The sequence below is a fragment of the Arachis ipaensis genome, chromosome B5, assembly GCF_059453495.1.
Source record: "Arachis ipaensis isolate K30076 ecotype BB chromosome B5, ASM5945349v1, whole genome shotgun sequence".
NCBI classification, from domain to species: domain Eukaryota; kingdom Viridiplantae; phylum Streptophyta; class Magnoliopsida; order Fabales; family Fabaceae; genus Arachis; species Arachis ipaensis.
The window spans coordinates 5,178,845-5,203,014 of NC_142440.1; the positions used below are offsets into that span (position 1 = coordinate 5,178,845).

Below are 24,170 nucleotides of genomic sequence, written 5' to 3' on the forward strand. Positions count from 1 at the left end.
TGTCCATGACTTTGGATCTATCCTATTTAGATACTCCCATGCTTGTATATTAATTTTTTTCACCTTTTTCATTGCTGCTTTGAACTGCTGATCTGTGGTGGATCTTACACATTTTCAAACAGCCTCCTTCATTTGCTTGTCTTTTCATGCATTAGTAAAATTCTTCTATAGATGCATCGAACAAAAGTAATGATGTACTTCAAACATCACTTCTTTCATAGCAGGTATTAAGTCCTAAAATATATCATCAAGTGGTTAAAAGATGTAACATGTAAAACATAATCACATAAGTAAAGTAGGTAACAAATAGAATTATTTTACTAGCCTTCTGCTGGTCAAATATAAAATTCTAGCCATGCACTTTGTAATCTCCTATGCCTTTATGGAGGTGCCAGAGGAACCACTTTCAGTTATCTTTAGTTTCAGCATCTACAACTGCATATGCTATGGAAAAAAGGTAATTATTGGCATCTTGGTCCACAGCAATCAACAACTGGTCTCCATAAAATCTTTTGAGAAAAGTACCATCAACAATAAGAAATGGTCTACATTCTTGAAGAAACCTTTTTCTAGTGGCATCTAAGCATATGTATATCCTTCTAAATAATAGATTGGAGTTTAGCATGAGAGTTAGGTCTATGTCCATTGTGGACTCAGGATTTGAATTTTTTAACTGCAATATCTAATATTTGAGTAATGCATATTATTCTCTTTTTGACCCTTCAATGATCTCTTTAGCCTTCTTCATTGCTCTCTGAATTTTCTTGGGATGAACATGCACACTAAACTCCCTCCTAAATCATGTCTCAGCTTCTCCACATGTCATTGTAGGTTGATATCTTAGCTTATTTTTTAATTTCAATTACCCTTTTTTTATCTACAAAAATATTTTTGTGCTGTCTACCACACACATATTTATTCACAAAGGTCTTTACTTGAAAATTATTTGGGTAAGTTATCCTTGAGCAATAAATAGACCAGGAACATGCCTCACTGCTACATATAGCCTTGCATTTCTTAGGCTCTACCTACTGAAAATTACACTCCTTCCTAACTGAATATTAAACTTTCTAATTTTCCTCTTGAATTCATCTATTGTTCCAAATTTCATTTCCAATGTTAGGTTTACTATGCCCCATGGTGCATTTGGGTTACCCTATGGCCAGTCAGGTTCTCCATTTTCATTTTCTTCTTCATCACTACAAGAATCAAGCAACTCCTAAGATTCATAGCCATGGTATCCTGTATCAGAGTCTGAGCTGTAAGAATCATCAATAGGGATATATATTCTAGGAGCCTGATTTTTTTTTCCTTCTCAAAATGATGACCACTAGGAACAAGTCTTTTATATGTTGCTCTTCTACTAGGTTTATTTTCATTAGTGGGTTGTTCTTGTGTATGGGTTGAGAGTATAAGTCCTGTTTAAGCTTCTTGTGTTTCAATAATTAGAGTTTGTTGTGTTTGAATTTGAAATTGGATTTCTTGTGGTGCTTGGGTTTGAGAGACTGTCACTTCTTCAGGTTGGGGTTGAACTGTGGTTCAAAAAAGGGCTGTGGTAGGGGAGTGGTATTTATTTGTTGATTGGACTGTTGTTGGATTTTGGTCTTTGTTTTAATTTTTTACTGTATCTGGAATATGGACCTTAAATCAGGATAAGATTGTGTTTGGGAATTAGTATTTGAGTGTTTGGGTTGTGGTTCGGACCTTGGTTAGGATATGACTTTTGGTTGAAGTTTAGACTGTGGTTGAATTGTGGGAGCAACTGGGTTACAACCATCTATTTTGCTCTGCAGCTTTTGTTGTGCTTTTGCTATTCTAGGTGATTTTTTACAAATAAGATGTTGCTTCTTAGGGTGTGGGGTCCTCATCTTACGGATTGGAGTCAACTTCTTAATAGGTGTCTCTTGTGATATAAGTAGAGTTGGAGGTAGGAATGAGACATTTACACTATCTTTTTTCACATCCAAATCAACAAACTCAATTGGGTTAGTCAGAGGGTAATCAAAGTAAACATGCACTTTTTTATTATACTTCAATGTCCAATTATATATTCTTATAAGAGCATTGTCTTCCCTAATCATGTTTAAACCACCACCATTCATTCCCAAGTTCTCATCTAATCAGTACATTTTACCAAATTTTTCGTATCCTAAGTCCATGAATAAAACATCCATAAAAAACACATTTAAAGTATCTACATTAACCCTGTTAATCTCATTTTCTAAACCTCCAAAATAAGTTAAATTGAAGTTTAAACCTCTCTCTAATTTACCTATATAAGGATACAAAAGAATAATGTGAGTTATCATTTTTTTGTAAACATAAATTTCAAAGCTAATCAATAAACCCTCTAAACTATCCATCCATTTCAGGTTAAAAACTAACAAAAATGAGCTCAAAATTTTCACTATTATTATCATAAAATAGTAACCGATGTAGCAAAAATAGTTATTCAATCTTTCACAGTATCTGTGGAGAAATGACAGCAAGTGCGTATTTTTGTTATTGTTGAGTCGTAAATAAATCACTCCTACTAGTTTCACGCCAGATTTTGTCGCTGGGACCACCTTCAAAAACACGTTGACTAGCGGAGGCTCCTTATGATGATAGCTTGCATTGATGGAAGGATGAAAGACGATAATGATGTTTGTAGAAAACGACACATCAGCACTCCTAGGATTTTCTTTTTATTGGTTTGTTTGGGATTCTGGACACAGTAAGGACACTCTCTCTTTTAATAATCTTATTTAATTTATTTTAAAATTAAGAAATAAGTAATATTCCACCTTAAATTTTCTAACAAAAAAAATAAATAATGCCAAATCACTAATGTATTTGCCACGTGTACATTACATTTTACGGGAACGAAACTCTTCTAACGGCAAGTTAGTTTTGTCCATTGTTAATCATTTTTTATGTGTACATTGAAATTTTGATTCTGTTGTGTTTACTTTTGTTATCCGAAAAATCTTTCATGTGTATTTTTGTCCATTTACACTTTTTTTTTTGAAAAAAGAAATCAAGAAAGTGATAAACTAGTGTTATTTAAACGATTTTTAACTCGACAGTCGATAATTTTTAGGTAGTGTTTGACTGAGACTTATTATTGTGTTTGGTATTCAGAGACACTAAAATTTTATTTTGAGACACAAAATTTCAATCTCTTTAGTGTCTTCAAAAAGTGAAGACACAAAGGATTGAAATTTTTAGAAAAGAAGATTAAAACTTTAACAATATTTCTTTTAAAATGTTCTAATTTTATCACTATATTTATTTTGAACCAAACAAAATATTAAGATATAACTCAATTATGTATATTTTATACTAAACCTAATAAAAAAATTTAATTTATTCTCAATCTCCCAATCTCTATTTTTTAGTCTCTGATTCTTACACCGTGTTTGTTTCAAAAGAATATGGGGGGAAAGAAAATATAGGGAAAGAAAATGGGTGAAAAATCAATTTTTTCATTGTTTGGTTTACCGAAGAAAATGAAGAGGAAAAGAAAAAAGTGGAGTGGGGTCCACCAAAACTTTTTCTCCTCCACTGTGAGATAAAAACCAGCGAAGTAGAAGGAAATAATGATGTAACTACGAATTTACCCTCTAATAAAAAAATCAAAATTTTTCATTTCACTTCCTTTCAAATTTAAAAATCATCTCTTGTATTTTTTCTAGTTTTACAGTCCATCAAACTTCATCTTTTCCTTATAATTAAAGAGATTAATGATGTAACTTATAAATAATTTTCATTAGTCTTTTATAAAATTATTTATTTATATATTTAAAAAATAATGATAATTTTTTGTTTACCATATTTAAAAGATAATAGAAGAGAATAATCTAAAAAAATGTTGTTATTAACAAAAATAATATGTTAAAATCTTAAAATTTAATTTGAATTATTTTTTTATTAAAAAAATAACTTGAATATATTAATAAATTATAATTTACATATAATATAAATAAAGGTATTAATGTAATTTTATACTATTATGATTTTCTTTCTTCTCACTTTTCTTTCAATTCAAACAAAAAAAAAAATTTCTCTCTATTTTCTTTCCATCCATTTTCTCTTAATCCAAACAATATACAAATAACTCTACTTTTCTTTTTATTTTCTTTCCTCTCATTTTCTTTTCTTTTATTTTCTTTTCTTCCATTTTTCTTCCTATATCCAAACAAAGTCTTAGTTTATTTTTTTTTAAATACAGTCTTAATATTTTTTAAAAAATTATTAAATTTTCATATAATTATAATATACCGTAGATTTGATCATATATATTGAATAATTATTAATTAACAATATGAGATTTAAAATATGATTTATCGTTAATTTGCATCATTAGATAGAGTTCAATGAAAAATCAATAATTTCTCAAACTCCTTGGGTCTATGGTCTACGGAGCCTTGAATGTGCTCCTTGCACATTAGATAGATTAAATTTCATAATAGAGATTAATAAGAAGTCAACCAAAAATTGTAGACGTTAATAAATAATAAGAAAAAGACCAATCTACCTCACCGTTAAATTATAACCAAATTTTTTCATAAAAATACCAATTATGCTACATGAATCATAAAATTAGTCATAACACTAATTATTTTTATAAAATATATAAATTAAACAGTATATATATATATATATATATATATATAGTAATTAATTTAATAATTAATTAATAATGTATACGTAATATTTTGTAAAAATATTGGAGGTGGTTATATGATATATGTGGAGAGATATCTATGAAGCCCTTCAAATTATTTTGCTTTAATGGTCATATTTACTTCATTCAAGGATTAATGGTATTATTTATGTTCTAAAAATTGGATCAAATCGGTTAATTTGACTGAGTTAACGAGAAATTGACTATTAAACCGGTCCAATTAGAGTAAAAATTGATTGACAATGAATTAGTTAAAAAATTAGTTAAACAATTAGTTAATTAGTTAAATTTGTCTAATTTTTTAATAATTAACTGATTTAAAATAATAAAATATAAAAAATATTTTTAAAAAATTATATATTTTTTGTATAAATATATTATTTTATTATATTCGATTCAACTTCAATTAAATCTTCAAACCTTTAAATTTTTAGTTTTATCTGTCGATTATTAGTTTTATCTTTAGAATTTTAGTATTATCATCACATTATCGTGAGAATAAAATTTAACAATTCTGCTTAATAGTTATCTACTATTTTTTTCCAAGAAAATAAAACTAGAAAAGCTTATTGGATGTCTTCATTTTTGTTTAATCAGATCAATTAGACACAATCTAATTTACATCACAAATTCATACGCACTATAAATTTACACGTCTAATATTTAGAGTTTTTATTTACTAAACTTCAGCCAAATTTTAAACTATAATGCAGCATATTAAAAAACATGTAATTATACTGCATATTAAAAAACATAAAATTTGTCATTAAATTAAAAATTTAATTTTAATACAGTGACAATATAAAAATAATTATACGTGTAATCACATTTGTTATTTTAAATAATTATTTACGTAGTCAATATAAAAAATAATTATTTTTATTGATGTGATATTAAATAATTAAAGATATATATAAAACTACTTTTTTTTATATATATAAAACTACTTTACACTACTAATATAATATCAAAACTAAATTCCTAAATTAAAGCCTTAGCTACCCATCTTCATTTCAATGGATCCGAATGAACGATATGATAACTTGGGTCAAGAGTACGTAATCCTGAAATGTGGGCATGAGACCACGACATAAGAAATTGATTCCATTGGGCTTTCACAATGTTGTTACCCATTGGAAAAGAAATTGGCCCTGTATATATATTAAAAAAAATAAAGAATATTTTTTATTTTTAAAATTTGTTAAAAATTTTTAAAATATTTTTAAATTTTATTTGATTTTAATTTTATTTTAAAAAATTTTTATTAGTATCAAATATATTTCTTACAATTAAATTTAAAAAAAAAATTAAAACTAATCTAACCATAATGTATGATAAATATGTTTGATTTACTTGTGTTAAAAGTTATTCTTGTAAAGTTATTCCTGAATTTGTCATAATCTTTTTTGAAAAATTAGTCGTTATAGATAAATTTAATATAAATAAAAAACTTTTAAGACAAAACTAAAACAAAATAAAATTTAAAAATATTTTTAAAATTTTTAATAAATTTAAAAATAAAAAATATACTTTATCTTATAAAAAAATAGTAATTATTTAAATAACAATTTCACCAATTAAGAATTAGGTAGTAAATATACCAAAATATTCAAGGAATATTGAATGCTAACCATCATGCTCTAATTTTAGGAGAACAACGAGGCTCAGAAAAGAATGATGCACTTGATACGATAGAATATTTTTTGTAGACCTTGTGAGGTATCAGATTTCTTGAGAAGAAAAACACGAAGCAGGTAAAAGAAGGAGAAGAAGGAGAAGAGAGAGTTGGAGAAGAAGGAGAAGAGAAAGTTAGAAAGTGTGTTGAGATTTTTCAGAATGATTATTAGATTATTACACTTAAAGTGATACTGAGTTTGTAATATATAAAGTGATTTTAATAGAGATTTCTAGAAGAGCTAATTGGCTCTTCTTCTAACAGATTCTGCTGATCTGCCTCTAACAAACTCTGCTGATCTGGCAAGTCAGTTCTAACTAACTCATTTTTTATGCACGTGCTTTTGTGTATGTGCAATTCTCTGCTGTTATCAGCAGTTCTGTTACTGGGCTCTCTTCTTTCGTCACAGCTAACATCAACTCTGCTACTTGGATTCCCTTGCTCTCTTTCAACCCTGTTACTTGGATTCTCTTGCTCTCTCTTAACATCAACCCTGTTACTTCGGTTTCTTTGTTCTCTATCAACAATTCTGAGGCGTGGTTTGAGTTTGTGGAAGGAGGCACTTGACAGTGGCTTTGTAAGGCAATCATCTATTTGATCATGGGAGGGAATGTGAAGAATGTGAACCTTTTTGCTTGCCACATAGTCTCGGACAAAATGCAAGTTCAGCTCAAAGTACTTGCTTCGATTGTGAAGAACCGGATTGGCTGTCAGTAGTACAGCACTTTGGCTGTCACAGTAGAAACTGGGCTTAGTGGTACATGTTATTCTCATCTCACTTAACAGATTCTAGACCCAGATAATCTCAGTAAGACATGATGCTACTCCTCGGTATTCAGCTTCTGTGGAGCTTCTAGACACCACCAGTTGTTTTCTACTTGACCAAGAGACCAAATTTGGTCTAAGGTAAACACAAAAGCCACTAGTAGACTTTCTATCATCAACATCACTTCCCCAGTCTGAATCACTAAACCCATAAATTCTGCATTCACTCGACCTTTGAAACCTTAAACCATGCTGGGATGTACCAGCTAGGTACCTGAGTATCCTTTTGACAGCCTTCCAATGACTGTCTAGAGGGTGGTGCATAAACTGCGAGACTTTATTGATAGCAAATGTGATATCAGGTCTTGTGATTGTTGCATATTAGAGGCCTCCCACAATGGATTTGTACAATTCTGATTTCGGAAACTCTTCACCATCATGTGCAGAGAGCTTTAAGCTTGAAGCCATTGGAGCGGGCATGGCCTTTGCATCATGCATACTGGCCTTTGCAAGCAGTTTCTTAATGTATTTAGCCTGGCAGAAAAGTATCTCATTGTCAGTCCTCTTGATGGCTTCGATACCCAAGAAATAGTTCATTTCCCCCAGATCTTTTAAGGAGAAGATTGAATTAAGCTGGGTGATTAGGCTGAAAATTTCAGAATCTGAGCTACCAGTGACTAAGATATCATCCACATAGATAAGAATATAAATTGCTGAGGATGCAGTGAACCGGGTGAAGAGAGAACTGTCGAAAATAGTGTTGTTGAATCCAAAGGTGTTGAGAGTGGTCTTGAGCTTGGTGAACCATGCACGAGGTGCCTATTTTAACCCATATAGAGATCTCTAAAGCTTACACACATGGTGAGGATGAGTGGAAGAGATGAAACCTTCAGGTTGAGTCATATACACTGTTTCCTCAAGATCCCCATTCAGGAACGCATTGTTGAAGTCGAATTGCCTGATTCGCCATCCTTTCGCTAATGCCAAGCTGAGCATGACCCTGACAGTAGGAGGGCGCACAACCGGACTAAAAACCTGGTCAAAGTTCACGCCTTTCCTCTGATGAAAACCCTTCGCTACCAAACGAGCTTTGTACTTTTGGATCGTACCATTAGGGTGTTGCTTAATTCTGAAAACCCATTTGCAGCCGATAATGGGTGCGGAGCAGGGAGCCGGCCTGGGAACTAGCTGCCAAGTTCAGTTTCGTAGGAGGGCTGCATACTCCTCCTCCATCGCATTCCTCCAATGAGGACAAGTGAGGGCCTGGGCTACTGTGTGGGGCAGCAGCGGAGAAGGAATAGTGGCTCCCGTTTGCACAACCGCTGCATACGTCTTAGGTTTAAAGATGCCAGATTTGCTTCTTGTCTGCATTGGGTGATGATTCAATGGCAGTGCTGCTGGAGCTGACAGCACAATCTCAATCCTAGCTGAGTGCTGAGCATTTGCAATAGAGGAAACATTGCTGGGAGGAGTGTTAGCAGCAGTCACAGAGTCAGAAATAGCAGAAATAGAATTATGAGACACAGATACTGGTGTAGCAGGTAATAGTTCATGTATGTCATTGATAATATTGGAAGCATCATTCATAGAATGCAAGATATGAGGTGAATGCAGGGACGAAGAGGTAGGTAGGGAGTGATAGGGAGGAGTGGGAGTAGTGCTTGCTAGAGTAGTACTTGCTGCAGGTCTATGTGGCGAGGGAAGAAGGTAAGGGAGGTTGGGATAGGGAGGAATATTGGGGTTTGGTGCGAGCAAGGATTGTGAATTGGTGGGGCAAGGTTGGGGGTATTGAATAGGTGAGGATAAGGGAATTCTGACTCATTGAAGACCACATTCCTTGAGATAATTTCCTTTTCATTTGGTAATAAGCACTTGTACCCTTTGTGATCGATAGCATAGCCAATAAAGATTGATTTTTCAGATCTGTGGTCAAACTTATGTGCATTGTATGGCCGTAGGAGAGGATAGCAAGTGCAACCAAAGGGTTTCAAGAATTCAAAATCTGGGACAGTGTGGGTGAGGGCTTCTAATGGAGATTTGTTATTAAGAGTTAGGGTAGGTAATCTATTTATGAGGTAAGTGGCAGTCATGGTTGAATCTTCCCAAAAGGTGAGCGGTAGGTTAGCTTGTGCTAGTAAGGCAAGGGAGGTTTCTGTAATGTGTCTGTGCTTTCTTTCAACAGTGCCATTTTGTTGATGAGAGTAGGGACAGGTCAGCCTGTGTTGAATGCCTTGATCAGTAAGAAACTGTTTGAATGCAAGGGACATGTACTCTCCTCCATTGTCTGTCTACAGTGCTTTGATCTTTTGTCCTGTTTTTAGTTCAATAGCAGTTTTGAACTACTGAAATGCCTTAAATTCCTGAGCTTTGGTGTTAAGTAGGTAAGTGACAGTGTATTTGGTACATGCATCGATGAAGTAGATGTAATATCGAAAGCCTGATCTACTATATACTGGTGCTGGCCCACTATGTCAGAAAATATTAATTCCAAAGGTGCATAAGATGTACAAGAATCAAGATAGGATAATTGGTGTATTTTACTTATACAGCAAGCATGACAAAGAGATGGATTAAGGCTATCTTTATTTATTGCACCATTCAAACTTGGCACATTACATTGTTTCATTACAAGAGTAACTACTTTATCAGATAGGTGGCCTAATTTTCTGTGCCACTGCTGAGCTATATCACTGACTCTTTTACAAGTGATGTTTGCTTCTAAATGATCAACTTTCTTTGATACAGACTCAATAACAAGACTATTGTTGTTTGGTGCTTCTCTTTCCTTTTTACATAGAGCAGGGTCTGTACTGCATAGAGAGCTGTAGATTTTAACATAGTTTTGACTTTCTAATTTTTTTTCTATCTTTTTCATCCAAGCTTGTGCTTTGACTGGAACTAAAATCAGTTGTGGTTGGAGAATGGATTGGAGGACTGATTGCAGGTAAGGCCGATTTGGTAGTAGCGGGGAGTGTGGCTTCAGGTGAGGTGTCTGAATTTGGGGTTGTGATAGCTAAAGTTGAGGGTATGAAAGGTTGAACAGAATTTTTGGACTTTTCTTTTGGGTCATGGGTTGTGGACTGTAGTTGTTTAGGAATTTGTTTAGGAATTTCAGTGATATTACAGGTTGGTATAGTGAGTGGGGAGTGTAAAAGATTGGGTTTAGTAGCTTTTGGGATAACCTGAATCCCTTCAAATCTGTATAGCCCGCCCTTAAGAAGACCTTGAAGGAGTATCTTCTTGGATAGCTGACATTTGACATTGCAAACATAAGGCCAGAATTCAAAGAACACAGCATTGTCTAAAGCAAACTTAGCAACACTGACAAGGTTTTTAGAGATAGTAGGTACATGCAGTAGGTTTCTAAGTGTGAAAGGTCTATTAGATAAAGATGCATGCATGAAAGAACTTATAATATGCTCAATTTTCATACCTTTACCATTACCTCCATATACTTTCTCTGTGCCTGCATAGTCTGATCCTGTGGCAAGGTTGCTTTGATCAAAGGTGATGTGATGCGAGGCTCCTAAGTCCGGATACCACGCTGTGTCTGGGAGAGCTGATGGTATGGTGAGGAATGCTTGTGGATTTGCTAGTGCAAGCGGCTGTTGCACCTTCGAGTCTTGATAGAGCTGCTGATTTCCTGAGGCATTGTGGAATGCCAGGGAGGGTGGTTGAGCTGAGTTCAAGGGTTGCATTTGAAGATTCATGAATTTCTGATTGAACCTGTGGTAACACTGTACAATTGTATGGCCTACCTTTTCACACAGCTGGCACTGAGGTCTGCTGCCTTGCCACCAGGTTGATCTTCCAGAACCTATGAAGTAGCATCTGCCTCGCGTTCCTCGAAAACTACCCCTGTTGTAGGAACTACCTCTGTTGTAGTGGTGATAGTTTTGGTCTTGAGCTTTTTCTTGTCCCTCATTGCTTTGAGCAACATTTGCATGAATCAACCCTAAATTTGTCTTTCTAAACCTATCAATTAGCTCTTCTTCTGTGAGCAATTGTGACTCAAATTCGCTTTCTGACATGTGGTCCATTCTTGCCGTTGTAACTGTAATGAATGCTCTATATTCCTCACTGAGACCTCCTAATGCAGCTTCTATATATTCTTCCTTGGTAAGTGGTGCTCCAAGAGCATTTAGAGAATCCGCCACCTGATTGAACTTTGCAATGTATTCAGTTACGGTTGATCCTTGCTTCTTGAATGTTTTTAGTTGTGTCTTCAGATTCTTGATTTTCGCTTTGACTTTGGCTTCGAAGTAATCATCTAGCATATGCCAGATCTGGTACGCACGATCGTATTCAATTACTCGATTCACGAAATTTTGCTCCATTGATGCGATTAACCAAGCTACTAAGCATTGATCGCGGACCTCCCAGTCTATGTATTGCTGTGTTTCAATTCCATTGCATCTGTCTGATTCTGAGCTGAATTGCGCTGGAACCTTTCTTGGATCAAGATGATTTTGGAGTTTATTCACCTTGATGCACGCTAATGCCTGTTTCTCCCACGCCTTGTAGTTTTTTTCATTGAGCTTTATTGCTGAGAACGGTGCAAAAGCATTTTGGCTGAATAAGCTCGTTGGAGCTTGTGAGATTTGCGCAGGATTATCCATGGATCGATGTAAGCTCTGATACCATGTGAGGTATCAGATTTCTTGAGAAGAAAAACACGAAGCAGGTAAAAGAAGGAGAAGAAGGAGAAGAGAGAGTTGGAGAAGAAGAAGAAGAGAAAGTTAGAAAGTGTGTTGAGATTTTTCAGAATGATTATTAGATGATTACACTTAAAGTGATACTGAGTTTGTAATATATAAAGTGGTTTTAATAGAGATTTCTAAAAGAGCTAATTGGCTCTTCTTCTAACAAATTCTGCTGATCTGCCTCTAACAAACTCTGCTGATCTGGCAAGTCAGTTCTAACTAACTCCTTTTTTATGCACGTGCTTTTGTGTGTGTGCAATTCTCTGCTGTTATCAGCAGTTCTGTTACTGGGCTCTCTTCTTTCGTCACAGCTAACATCAACTCTGCTACTTGGATTTCCTTGCTCTCTCTTAACAGACCTAAATCTTAAGGGGTCTTAACTTTAAAGATCTTAAAGTCTTTAACTTTGCAATGTTAGCATAACAAGGGTGGAAACTGATAACTAAACCACACTCTCTGATTTATAAAGTGTACAAGAATAAATATTTCAAGTTCTCAAACTTTTTAAAGGCGAAAGTCGGAAACAACCCATCTTGAGACTGGCGAAGTGTTTTGGAGGATCAAAAAGTGGTAGAAAAAGAAATTTTATGACAAATTGGCAGAAGAAGCTCAGCGAGTCTTCCATGAACCTCAAGATTAAAGATGTTGTCTCACTCTTTTGAGACTTTTAATCTTCTTGTAAGTTGATTTATTTTTTAGTAGAATATTTTTAATACTATTCTTCATTTGGTGTCCAAATATGGACCGTAAATTTATTTCTAGTAAAATAAAATGACTTTACATTTGACCAAAAAAAAACCTAAGTTTAAACCAATTAGAAAACAATAATCTAATTTTAAAATACTAAAAAGCTCTTATAACAAACCAGTTTAGATTGATTAAGTAGTTAATTTATTTGTCCACTTAAAACTTTAAATAAATATCATTGATTCAAATTTTTTTTTGTTCATGCACCAATTTATTAAGATTACTGTTATATATCCAATTTTTTTTGTTAACTAAGTCCAATAAAGTTAATTTAACATAACAAAAATAAGTTATAACTAATATTATTTCAAGTTTTATTGTTTAATTTGGTTGGAGTTAATTTATAAAAAGACTTTGATGTATAGCATTACTCATCCATTAACTAATAGCGAATTCTTAAATTGAATTTCGATTTGCGACTAATTGAATTTCTGTCTGCGAAATTGAAAAATATTACCGAAAAAAATACACTTGTAATAATTTTTTTTTTTGTCTCTGACCATTTACTCGAAGAATAAGATAATGTTTTAAAATAAAAAAATCTCTTATGTGAAATTTTTAACCATTCAAATAATTAATCTAAATAATTATTGACACATGAGTAGATCACCACTTACAAAAATTGGTTAGACTAATTATTTAAATAGTTAAGACCGATTAAAAAAATTTAAATTATAAAAGACTATTTTGTCTTTGAAACAAACGAATAAAAATTTGAAAAAATATTTTTTCTAAGTAAAAATTTAAATTTTATTTTAAAAAATTAAAATATCCTTTTGGTTCATTTTAAATAGGCTAAAATATTCTTTTGAGATTAAAATTATTTAATTTGTCTTAAAAATTTAAATTTTTTTAAAATAACTAAATATCCCATAAAAATATACGCAGTAGTTTTAAATTTGAAAGACAAAATATGCTATTCATAGAGGTATAAAATAGGTTAGTCGTTCTGTCCCATCTCATTTAGTGAGGTGATTCTAAATTTTTATCCCGTTTCGTTTAATGATGGATTGATAAGTTGGTGAGTCAAGCCCGCCAATTTTTGTTTTTATTTGTTTTAAGCCATTAAATATTAAAAATATATATATAATTTTGTATATATTTATAAATATTTTAATAAATTTATAATTTAAAAAAAATTATAATTATTAAATTCATGAATACTAAAGTTTTTATAATTATAAATATCTAATAAATATAATTATTAACTAAGTTTTTTGAGATAAAATTATAGAATAGCAAATTCAATAGATAAGTCTATCCACTCTTTTAAAATTCATCAAAATTTATAGATTAAACAATGTGAATTAAACAAACTTTTTTATTACGACGATTTCAAATTTTTAATTCGACTTATTTTTACTGGCAAATTATACAAATCAATCTGACGAATTTTAGTCCATTTGTCACTCTTATCACTTTATCAGGTTCAAATTGGGAAACATAACGAATAAATAGGGGCCTTCTAGTGTACAGATGTGGGTGTACAGATTTTTGTCTTTTTGTGGCTGAAAAGCGTGTCACTAAAAGTGTTGCTTAAAGAGAAAGTGTTACCCTTAATCGTTAACTTGGCTCTGATACCAATTTTTTAACATTCGACTTTCTTTTTCGAAATTAAATTTTTTAAACATTAATTCTTCATATTTTACTTCAAATAAGATTATAATTTGTATAGATTCAATTGGTGGTGCAATTTTATAATCTAAAGTATTGATCATTTCTATTATTTTTCTTGTGTGATTATTTATTATTAGTCCTTGATTTATAATTCTTATTTTTATAGTTTTTCAATCTTGTTTTAGTTTATAATATTCTTTTTTGCATGGATTATTGTATATAAAATTTTTTATCTGTTTGTCTTTTTCTTTAATATAATTTTTCAAATCCTCAAGAACTTCTTTTATTTCTACACTTTCTGTTATTTCTAAATATCTTTTTAATTTTTCAACTTCATTCTCCATTTTTTCTTTCAATAGTTTTAATTCTTTTAAGTCATAATATGGTTTTCTAGGCATTTATAAATTTTTTAAGTTTAATTCCAACTTGTTTATATTTATTCTTATTTCTATCCTTTTTATTATAAGGTCATCAATTTCGATCTGAAGATTATTTAATTCCCTTTTATATTCCTTTATTTTACTTTTTAATTTTTCCGCCCTTTTTCTTTTTATTTTATTTTCTGGTTTTTCAATCTTTTTATGCTTCATTATTTATTTTAGAATTTCTGCAAACTCTATTATCGATTCATCACTATTTTCCAGAGATTCTATTAATTTCTCTAGCTCTTCAAATTCTCTTTTCAACTTGTCATAAATTATTTTTAGAGCTTCAAATGCTCTTTGATTTATTTCAGAAAACTGTAAATAATTTAAACGATTTTCTCTTTCAAAGAGCTCTTGTTTCTTGTCTTGATAAGTTACATATATTTCTTCTTTATTTATTGTCATAATTTAGTATTTAGGGTTTCATTTAATTTTTCGACCTTTTTTGTTAATTCTTTTATTTCATAATCTTCTTCTTTAATCTTTAACTTAGATAAACTTAAGGGACTATTAATTTTAGATTCTCTTATTTGAAAATTTGATGAAACCAATTTTCCTGATGGTTCTTTTAGTAATAGAACTGAGTTTTCAATAGCTTTATATTTTGGTATTTCTGTTTTTACAATTTTCTGAAATAATTCATCGACATAAATTTTTTCTCTGTTTTTAAATATTATACTATGATGGCTATTTGTTAAAGCATAATTTATTGCATATGTAATTGAAAATGGTTCATCATCTTGTTCCATTAGATTCTTTCTATGAAATTTATAAGCCAAACTTACAGATCTTCCAAGATTTTCAGTTGATAAAGGTATAGCGTATCCAAGATGGGCATTAAATTTAACATTTACGTTTGCCAAATTTCCATGAACAATTCCAATTATTTGATCTATTGGGTCATCAGTAATTCTTTTGTCACAGATTGCTAAATTTATTGGTGAATTAATTCCTTTCATATATGTAGATTTAATTAAGACTTGTATAGTACTAATATGAATCCATCCAATTTTAGATCTTTTTTGTTGATCCTTAATTTTCTCAATCTGTTTACTCAATTCTTCATTATTTATCAAAGCTATTTCAAGTTCTCCATTGGCAGATTTTATTTTTATAGGAGCTTCAAGTTGAATTTTTCCATAGTATATTATATTTTTTCTGTTAAAAACTTCTTTTAAAAGATTTTGTTTATTAAAATTTTTATTTGATTTGAGATTTAATTCTGTTTTTAGAACAGCCTGCTTTTCATTATCTAATAAAGCAGTTAATCTATAATAATCAGATTCTTCTGTTAATTCTAAACTTTCTAAATAATTCATAATTAAAAGACTAGTATGAAGATGTACCTTTCTGGAGAAAAACTTCCTTTATTTAGTATATTTTACATAAGGAGTTTTTTATCTCCAGAGGGGAGATTGTAGATACTAACTCCAGAGGGGAGTTTAGAACTATTTTTTCCTAAGGGGATTCTTCCTCAGACTATAGAATCGCCTCGGCAGCTTCCTCCTTACTCTCCTAACCTATGAGTACTCTTAGCCTCCTGCTTCCTATTGTCTGATGCCTTTACAATTGCCTAAGCAGCCTATTTATAATAGTTGGGTTTGATGGACAATTTCCATCCTTACCCTTCTTATGACGTCATTGCTTACGTCATTGTTTGTTCTCTTTCACCAGCTACATTGTTGGTGCTCTATGACCTAAGTGCTTACGTCACTATGTAATAATGTTGAGAGATGCTTCAGATGTGCTGTCCTCTTCTTTTATCATGTGACCGTCAGATGTATTGTCTTCTTCCTTCATCATGTGAGTTGATTCCGTTTCTTCAGATAACTCTGAGGCACATAGCTGGCACTTGTGGTCTTTTCTGTCTTTTATCAAATAGCAGAGATTCCTCTTTATCCCTTCAGGGAGCTTTTCTAAAAGTCCAGATAAGTTGTAGAATGCTGATTCAAATTCTACCAAGAGTCTCATCTCTCTTTCTTCAATTTCATTTCTTTTACTGGACACAAGCAGAGTATTTCTACTTTTATAATTAATCCTTGTGTGAGATTCCTTCGTTATTTTTTGAGTTCTTTCAAAGACCCTTGCTAATGTGCTGGCTAGCCTTCCTTCATGACTGTAAATTGTTAAATCTTGAATTTGATCAATTGGTTGAAAATTTCCTGGGAAGACGGACATGAATATTACTTGGTGTGCTGGAACCAAGCATTCTTCTTCTTCATTAAAAATAGGTTGACTGTTTGTAAATTTTAGGGATATATCCCTTGGATTTACATTGTCAATCATATTTTTAAATCTCTTTACTGCATCAACGAATCCTGCAGGAAACTCACTAATAATTTTTAGATCATTAAAAATTAAGATTGTATCAATTAATCCATACTAAAAAAACTGATAGGTGTCAGATGGGGAAGCATCTGGAAATATAACCAGCTTTGTTAGCTGTTCTTTGGCAACAGGATAATATCCCAAAATTGCCCTTTTTTCTTCAGTCCAATTCAGGACTATGTTAAGGGTTTCTCTGAGATGAGATCTACAGACCCTTTTCTTTTCCTTAATTTCAGCCCTTGTAGGAATGTTTCTTATTATCCCTGTTCTCTGGGTTTGAATTGGAGCTTTATCTGCTCTTTTTAGGGTTTGCTCTGGATGGAGAGTTTCATATTTCTTGAAGGATTTCTTTGCCTCTTCCAGTGTTAGGAACCCTCCTTTATGAATTATCTTTGACTGGTGTGTGAATGGTGCTGCTTTTTCCCAGGCATCATATACTCCTTTCATGGGGCCATTATAAATTACATAATATTTTTTATCTTGGGTGGATCTTTTAATGATTTCAGCAATTGTTTTATTTTCTGAAATTTTTTCTTCACCTGATTTGTCCACCATGCTTAGCTGGCTGAACTCTGATGTTTCTGCTTGTTGTGTTGATTTCATTGCTTCGATGGCCTTCTTGAGGGATTGGATCTGTGTTCTTATTTGCTGACAATGCTTGCATTTTTCGAGCTCTTGCTCATATTTTTGAATTTCTTGATCTAATGCGTTGTAGACGAACTCCATTCTCTTGTTAAAAAACCTGTTTCCCATTTAAATTGAGATTGATTATCCCTAGATGTTCCAGCTTCATTTTTTACTTGTATTGGAATTGCTGGTTCTTCGTCACTTGAATAATCTAGGATGTGTTCTTCATTTTCTATATTTTCAGAATTTACTAATTCTTTTTCTATCTGAAATCCCTGTTCCATAATATTATTTTCTTGAGCCATTTTTAATTGTTTAAAAAGCATTGTAACTTCTTCTAATTTTTCTTCAATATTCATAATTTTAGTGGTGGTTTTACTTTTAAATCTGTTATGTTGATTATATTTTGAAATTTTTCTTCTTTGGGATTTTCTTTTTCCTTATTTCTTTGAAATTTTATAGATACTAATATTTTTTCAAGCATATCTACTATAGAATTTAATTGTGGGTTAAAAGTATGATAAAGATGTGGGGAATCATTTCCATGGTAACATTTCTTAGAAATTTTGTGTGAAAAATAAGTTTTTTCAGGTTTTTGAAGTCCTTCAATAAAACTTATAGTAAAATAAAGATTTTGAGAAAAATCATTTTATATTAATTTTAAGAATTCGGTGTCATTACAGTTAACATTAGTTAAAATCATTAATTTTTGATCTATTAATTTTGATAACTTAATTATTTCTTCTCTTAAATCTTCTAATTTACTTTTTTCCATTAGGTGACGTTTTTCTTTGTGAAGAGCTACGGTTTTAAGTGAAAAGTGTAGCTTTAAAAAGTGTGGTTTAAGTAAACAAATCTTTAAATCTGTACAGATTTAGATCTGTACCATATAATTTTCTGAATAAATAAGCATCAAAATATTAAGTCAAATTATTGCCAAACACATTTATACGTGTCTACTTCTGGAGTGTAAAGAAAATAAATAGGCATCAAAATATTAAGTAATATATGCCAAACTCATTTATACCTGTCTACTTCTAGCGGTTGTAGGTAGCAAACCAACTTTTTTTCTGAGTTCATTAATGAATGGTAATTCTTGTAGTTTTTGCTAGGGTGATTTTTGTTTTTTATTCATTTTTATTATAAAATAATTAAAATAAAATACAAAATAAATAATATTTTTTAATTAAGTTCAGTTATGTCATGAGAATTTGACTATATTTTTATATTAATTATCGAAGACCTAACACAACCATTCTCTTTATTCGAACTTGGAATTCGAATATAATTTTTAATTAAGTTGAATCCTTATAAAAAAATTATTTGATGAACTTATTTATCAAAATAATCCATTTTTAATGCCCCTAAAGATTTATAGGATAAAAGATTTCAGATATAGCAAAAGGACCACAACAAAAATAGATTTTAGATAAGGTCAAAGTACTTTTACGTTTTACAATTTTTTGAACATTTCTCTTGTAATAATGGCAAAGAAATTTTAAAGAATGCTTTTAATAATTTACTCTTGATAAAATTATCAAACTTTCATGGTTAAAATAAAAAAAAAAAATTTTTTTGACTTTTTGATTTGTGAATATTTAAATTTTTTAAAATTTAAAATATATTTAAATATTTGGCCTTTTTAAAATCTAAATATATCAATTTTTTATGTTCATTTGTGTTTGTCAGACTCAATAAAAAAATTAAACATAATTTTTAATTGATACAAATACATACGTGCAAAATTTTTTAAAATAAAATAAAGGTGAAAACTCAGGTGAAGTCGATTTCACGTGAAGTTGATATCTGAGAGCCGTTAGATGAAAATTTGTCAAATCAGTCAAATCATCTAACGGCACTCAAGTATCAACTACACTTGAAGTCGACTGCACTTGAGTTTCCATTTAAAATAAATTAAACTCAAAAATTTATATATTTAAATTTAAAAAAATTAAAAAATCTTCAAATATTTAAATGTTGTCGAGTGAAAAAAAAAAAAAAGCAGCCACCTAATTACCTAAATAAAATAAATGCTTGTAAGAATTTGCATTTGTAAGGCTGAGAGCATAGCCACACAAACTCACACTCACACCTGCAAACTTCCATGGCTTCCTTTTCTCCTCCAACTCACTTCCCAGCCACAACTTCCACTCTTACCAACTGCCGCAACCCCGTCTTCCTCAGCACTCTCTCACACACCAACACCTTCGCTCCCCTCAAGGCTTCACTTATCAGTGAAGCTGCCACTGAACCATCCCCGTCGCCGGAGCAGGGCAATGGCTCTGTTGCTGCGGTGGCGCCGACCACCACTAAGGTCCCGGAAGTGAATCCTTTTGGAGACCCAAGATGGGTTGGAGGCACGTGGGACCTCAGCCAGTTTCAGAAGAATGGCAACACTGATTGGGACTCTGTTATTGATGCTGGTAACTTCATCCATCTTAATTTCTACTTTGTTTCATAACTCTGACTTGTTAAATGCTGAAATCTAAATGACCCTCATGATTCTCCTCCAATGCATGCTGCCAACTGCAAAGAATTTGGATCACTAGCTGAAATTTCTATCTGCTAGTCAAAACTTTCTTTTGCTGGGGTTCCAAGTAGAATCTGATTTCAATTTGTTGTGTAACATCTTTCAAGTTAATCTTTTTCAGTAACATCTGATACTTGTTCAAAGATTGTGTAATGTCTAATGTGTCCTTTTTTTTAGATTACTCTGAAGCATTGGAGATCTATTAGACTATAACAAACAAGATCATATGTAAACATGTTTTGAGTTTTGAGAACGATATTGATAGCCATAAGAATCGGAGTTTCCTTGTCATATATACATGTCAGAAACTTATTATGATTCCCAATTTGATAGAAGATGTGGTGTTCATATGTTGTAATTTTTTTTCTAATAAATTGTTTTCAGAGGCTAGTAGGAGGAAATGGCTTCAAGACAATCCAGAATCATCCAGTAACGATAACCCTGTAGTTTTCGACACCTCCATTATACCTTGGTGGGCATGGATGAAAAGGTTCCATCTCCCAGAAGCTGAGCAACTTAATGGTTAATACTTAGTACTTGATTTTGATTGGATAAACAAGTTTTTTGAGCCAGCATGATTATAGAAATCTTTGCTTTTCCGAGTTTCACGCAGGTCGCGCTGCAATGATAGGATTCTTTATGGCCTATTTCGTCGATAGCTTGACCGGAGTTGGCCTAGTCGACCAGACGAATAACTTCTTTTGCAAGACTCTTTTGTTCGTAGCAGTTGCCGGAGTACTTGTGATCCGAAAGAATGAGGACATTGAAACTCTTAAGAAGCTGTGGGAAGAGACTACATTCTATGACAAACAATGGCAAGCAACTTGGCAGGATCAGAACTCAAACACTCTCAAACAAGATTAATGGATTTGATTCTTTTGCAGTTCCCTTTGTCTCATGTTTTTCTTAATGCAGTACTGTTCTGATCTGTTTTCTTACTTTTCATCTTAATGAAGAAGAGTGAAGCATGTTTCTGTGTTTTCAAGTTAAAATCTGTGTTTCTTGTGACTTCTTTCTTAGACAACATGTGCAAAACTAATTAACAAACAAATTGGTTTGTCTATTAGAATTTCAGCAAATGATACATACATATCTCATACTAAACAGCAAGCTAAACTTTTATTGTAATCTTCCATTATCTATGAGAAGATTTGCTGCTTCTATTATAATCTACACTTTTACATAAGCAGCATTTTCCTTTCATCACCATGCAAAATTTAGGTAAATCTCTTGTATAATTTTAAAATGTTCATGTAGTCAAGGAATAGCGGCAAAAGGGAAGATCTTTGAGTGAACTGGCAATATGTACTTTCTCCAATTTATTTATTTATTTGGGAGGGGGATTTGGAAATATTGAACCAAGAAAAAAAAATACTTTTTATTTCACTTCAATGCTAATCATTAAGATAGAATATATGAAACCTAAATTTGGTAGGAGGGGGGAAAATATTAATACAGAAGTGAAAATTAAATAAAACATCCTATCATAAGTAAAGATGTTTAAGCATGTTGATTGTGATTGTAATATATAGGATAATGGAAAAATTGAACGTCAACATGGGATTTAAACAAGTTAGTCAGGGTGGTATATTGCATTTGGTTTTATACGAGACAAAAAATATAATTTTAAAATTTAGACAAGTCATCCGCCCTAAGTGGATTAGAAATACTAAATCACCACCATATTTTGAGGAGAGGGGAATGCAATTTTTTTTTTTTATAAAACGAATGAAAATTTAATTAAGAGTAGGTTTGATGGTTGCAGCTCATTTGTCACTTCTAGACTTCTAGTGATGTGATGTTTAGAAATATGAACAATTAAATTAAAAATGTTTGGTAACTAAAGAAAATCAGTCAAAAACAGGCATAACTTGCCTTATTTAACATTCATTAATTGTTACGACAATTAATGAATGTTAAATGTCTCCCTAGCATTAAATATATGGATGAATAAGAAATGGAAATATAAGAAAGACAATTGAAATAGTGTCTATTATTGAAATATTATTGAAAAGATTACATGTAACGAAAAATAGAAGATCTAAAAAGATAACATACAAAATAATCAAAAGAATTTCATATATAATAGATTTTATTATAAACATGATATATGATAAAACACAATGAGACTATTTAATTCATATACTTCAACTCACCTGAAATCGGTAAGAAGTAAATTGTACGAAAGGGAAATTCTTGTATGAACACACCAAGGCCCAACTGAATAGACTTTGAGATACTTGTGACTATATATATATGGTAGTCAATACTTAATAGTAAGGAAAATGTCATATTTTGAGGTTGTCAGTACTTGTGATGAATAACAGAAAGGTTATCGACCAAAAGAAGAAAAAATGACGAGAACAAGCTAAGCAAGTCATTTGGGATATTATCTGTGATCAGGGAATCCAAAGAGATGAAATGTGAAATAGGATGCTTGCACGCCTCATTATTAAAGGATGATGTCTATGCTAATGAATCTTTTGGATTACTACATTAATCTGCTTCTTAATTATTACATTACTGCTCTCTTGGGTGTAACTTATTAAGCTCCAATCAGATTGGAAAGTATATATCACAAACTCCACTACTAGTTAGATAAAAAGGAAAATATGTTCAAGCGTGTTACTAACTATTCTATAATTAAATTTAGGATTATGAGGTTTAGTTTCTCATTGTGACAAGTGGATATATATCCGTAATAATATAATATTATAATGGACCACCCTATATATTCTCAGGTTTAATTATGTTATGGTTTATTGTGAGAACAGGTTTACAAATCAGATTAGATGATTATATATTGACCCTTTTGGTGTAAGAGGTGTTATTGATGGAGCTGCTATAGTGTACTTCAGCTACATAGGCAGAAGAAATCAAAGACGCTTCAAAGAGCCTCCCTATTGCTTTATTGCCTAATGGCTCTGTCTCTTTGCTTCATGCTTCTTTACAACAAGGTTAGCTAGCTACAACTATGAGATTAATTAGATTGATTTAGAAATGTAGCAATTAATTTAATTAGATATCAGATAAAGCATCATATTCAATGCCTTCAGGACAAGCCAGATATTTGTGTGTCATAGCAAGGACTCGTTTGCTACCTTCTTGGTTAGCCAAAGTGCACCCTTCCACCGCCATACTCTTTTTGGGTAAGCAAAATAATTTCTTACTCTTCATGGAAATTCAACCACCAATGGTGGGGCCTTCCATTGTTTTCCAACACAAGATGAATAATAGTAATAGTAGTAATAAGTAATAACAATAACATGGTGCCATCATCATCATATCATGCGACCATGTTGATTATTGTTATTGGTATTTGCCATTTATGCCTTGGCCAGCTGCTATGTCAATCTTCCTTAATGTTTTCCTAATGTCCACATTGAAGATCCTATCTTACCAAAGGTTTGCTATATAGGCATGTTTTATTACCATGTTCTATGTTCTCTATGGTATTCATAACACTTATCATGAGGAGGAGAATGAGAAAGTTGAAAGTGATGATCAAGTGAATTCAGGCACTTCCAACTTAGAATTACAAACCAAGGCAGGAATTCAAGTGGTCTCAAGTTGAAGTGATCGATGGGATAAAGAACACTTAGTAATTACATCAATTAGTTGCCACTTAATTGCAAAAACAGAAAGAAAAAAAAAATGTAGCACGTACAAATTAGTATTTTGTATATTAAATAGAATGTGATTTATTGAATATTATACTATATCTAATAATGAAATTAGCTAAAGGTATATATGAACTTGATAATTGAGGGGAAAAAATGAGTATAAATAACATACATCTCTTTATACATGTGTAACGCACATTGTGTGAAATATAAATACTTAATTTATAGCATTGCAACAAGCTAAGTAGTATTCATAGAAAGCAATATGATTATGAGTTATGACACCATGAGTAAGGTTTAGCCTTTAAGGATCCTGCACCGGATGACTCGTTTAAGGAAGGTAGTTATTGACACCAACCGCTGGGGAAGGTAGGGAATTTCACAAGCAAGTCAGGGCTTAGAGTCTATATGGTTGATCCTTGTAGGATTTCATATGATCATATCACTTGTCCAAAAGGAAC

General features: G+C 31.8%; 1 protein-coding gene across 1 annotated transcript; it reads left to right on the plus strand.

Moving 5' to 3' along the window:
* Positions 1-19,554: 19,554 nt before the first annotated feature.
* LOC107642606 (light-harvesting complex-like protein 3 isotype 2, chloroplastic) lies at positions 19,555-21,094 on the plus strand. Its single transcript, XM_016346004.3, has 3 exons — positions 19,555-19,979; positions 20,471-20,608; positions 20,700-21,094. Exons 1-3 carry the CDS (start codon positions 19,661-19,663, stop codon positions 20,948-20,950), a joined length of 708 nt encoding a protein of 235 aa, XP_016201490.2. The 5' UTR covers positions 19,555-19,660; the 3' UTR covers positions 20,951-21,094.
* The last annotated feature ends 3,076 nt before the right edge of the window (positions 21,095-24,170 follow it).

What these genes read in the sequence shown, in the direction of transcription:
- LOC107642606 (XM_016346004.3), top strand. Translation starts at nt 19,661, where the DNA reads ATGGCTTCCTTTTCTCCTCCAACTCACTTCCCAGCCACAACTTCCACT. An exon ending in GGACTCTGTTATTGATGCTG is followed by an intron (nt 19,980 to 20,470) that starts GTAACTTCATCC and finishes AATTGTTTTCAG; the next exon opens with AGGCTAGTAGGAGGAAATGG. An exon ending in AGAAGCTGAGCAACTTAATG is followed by an intron (nt 20,609 to 20,699) that starts GTTAATACTTAG and finishes AGTTTCACGCAG; the next exon opens with GTCGCGCTGCAATGATAGGA.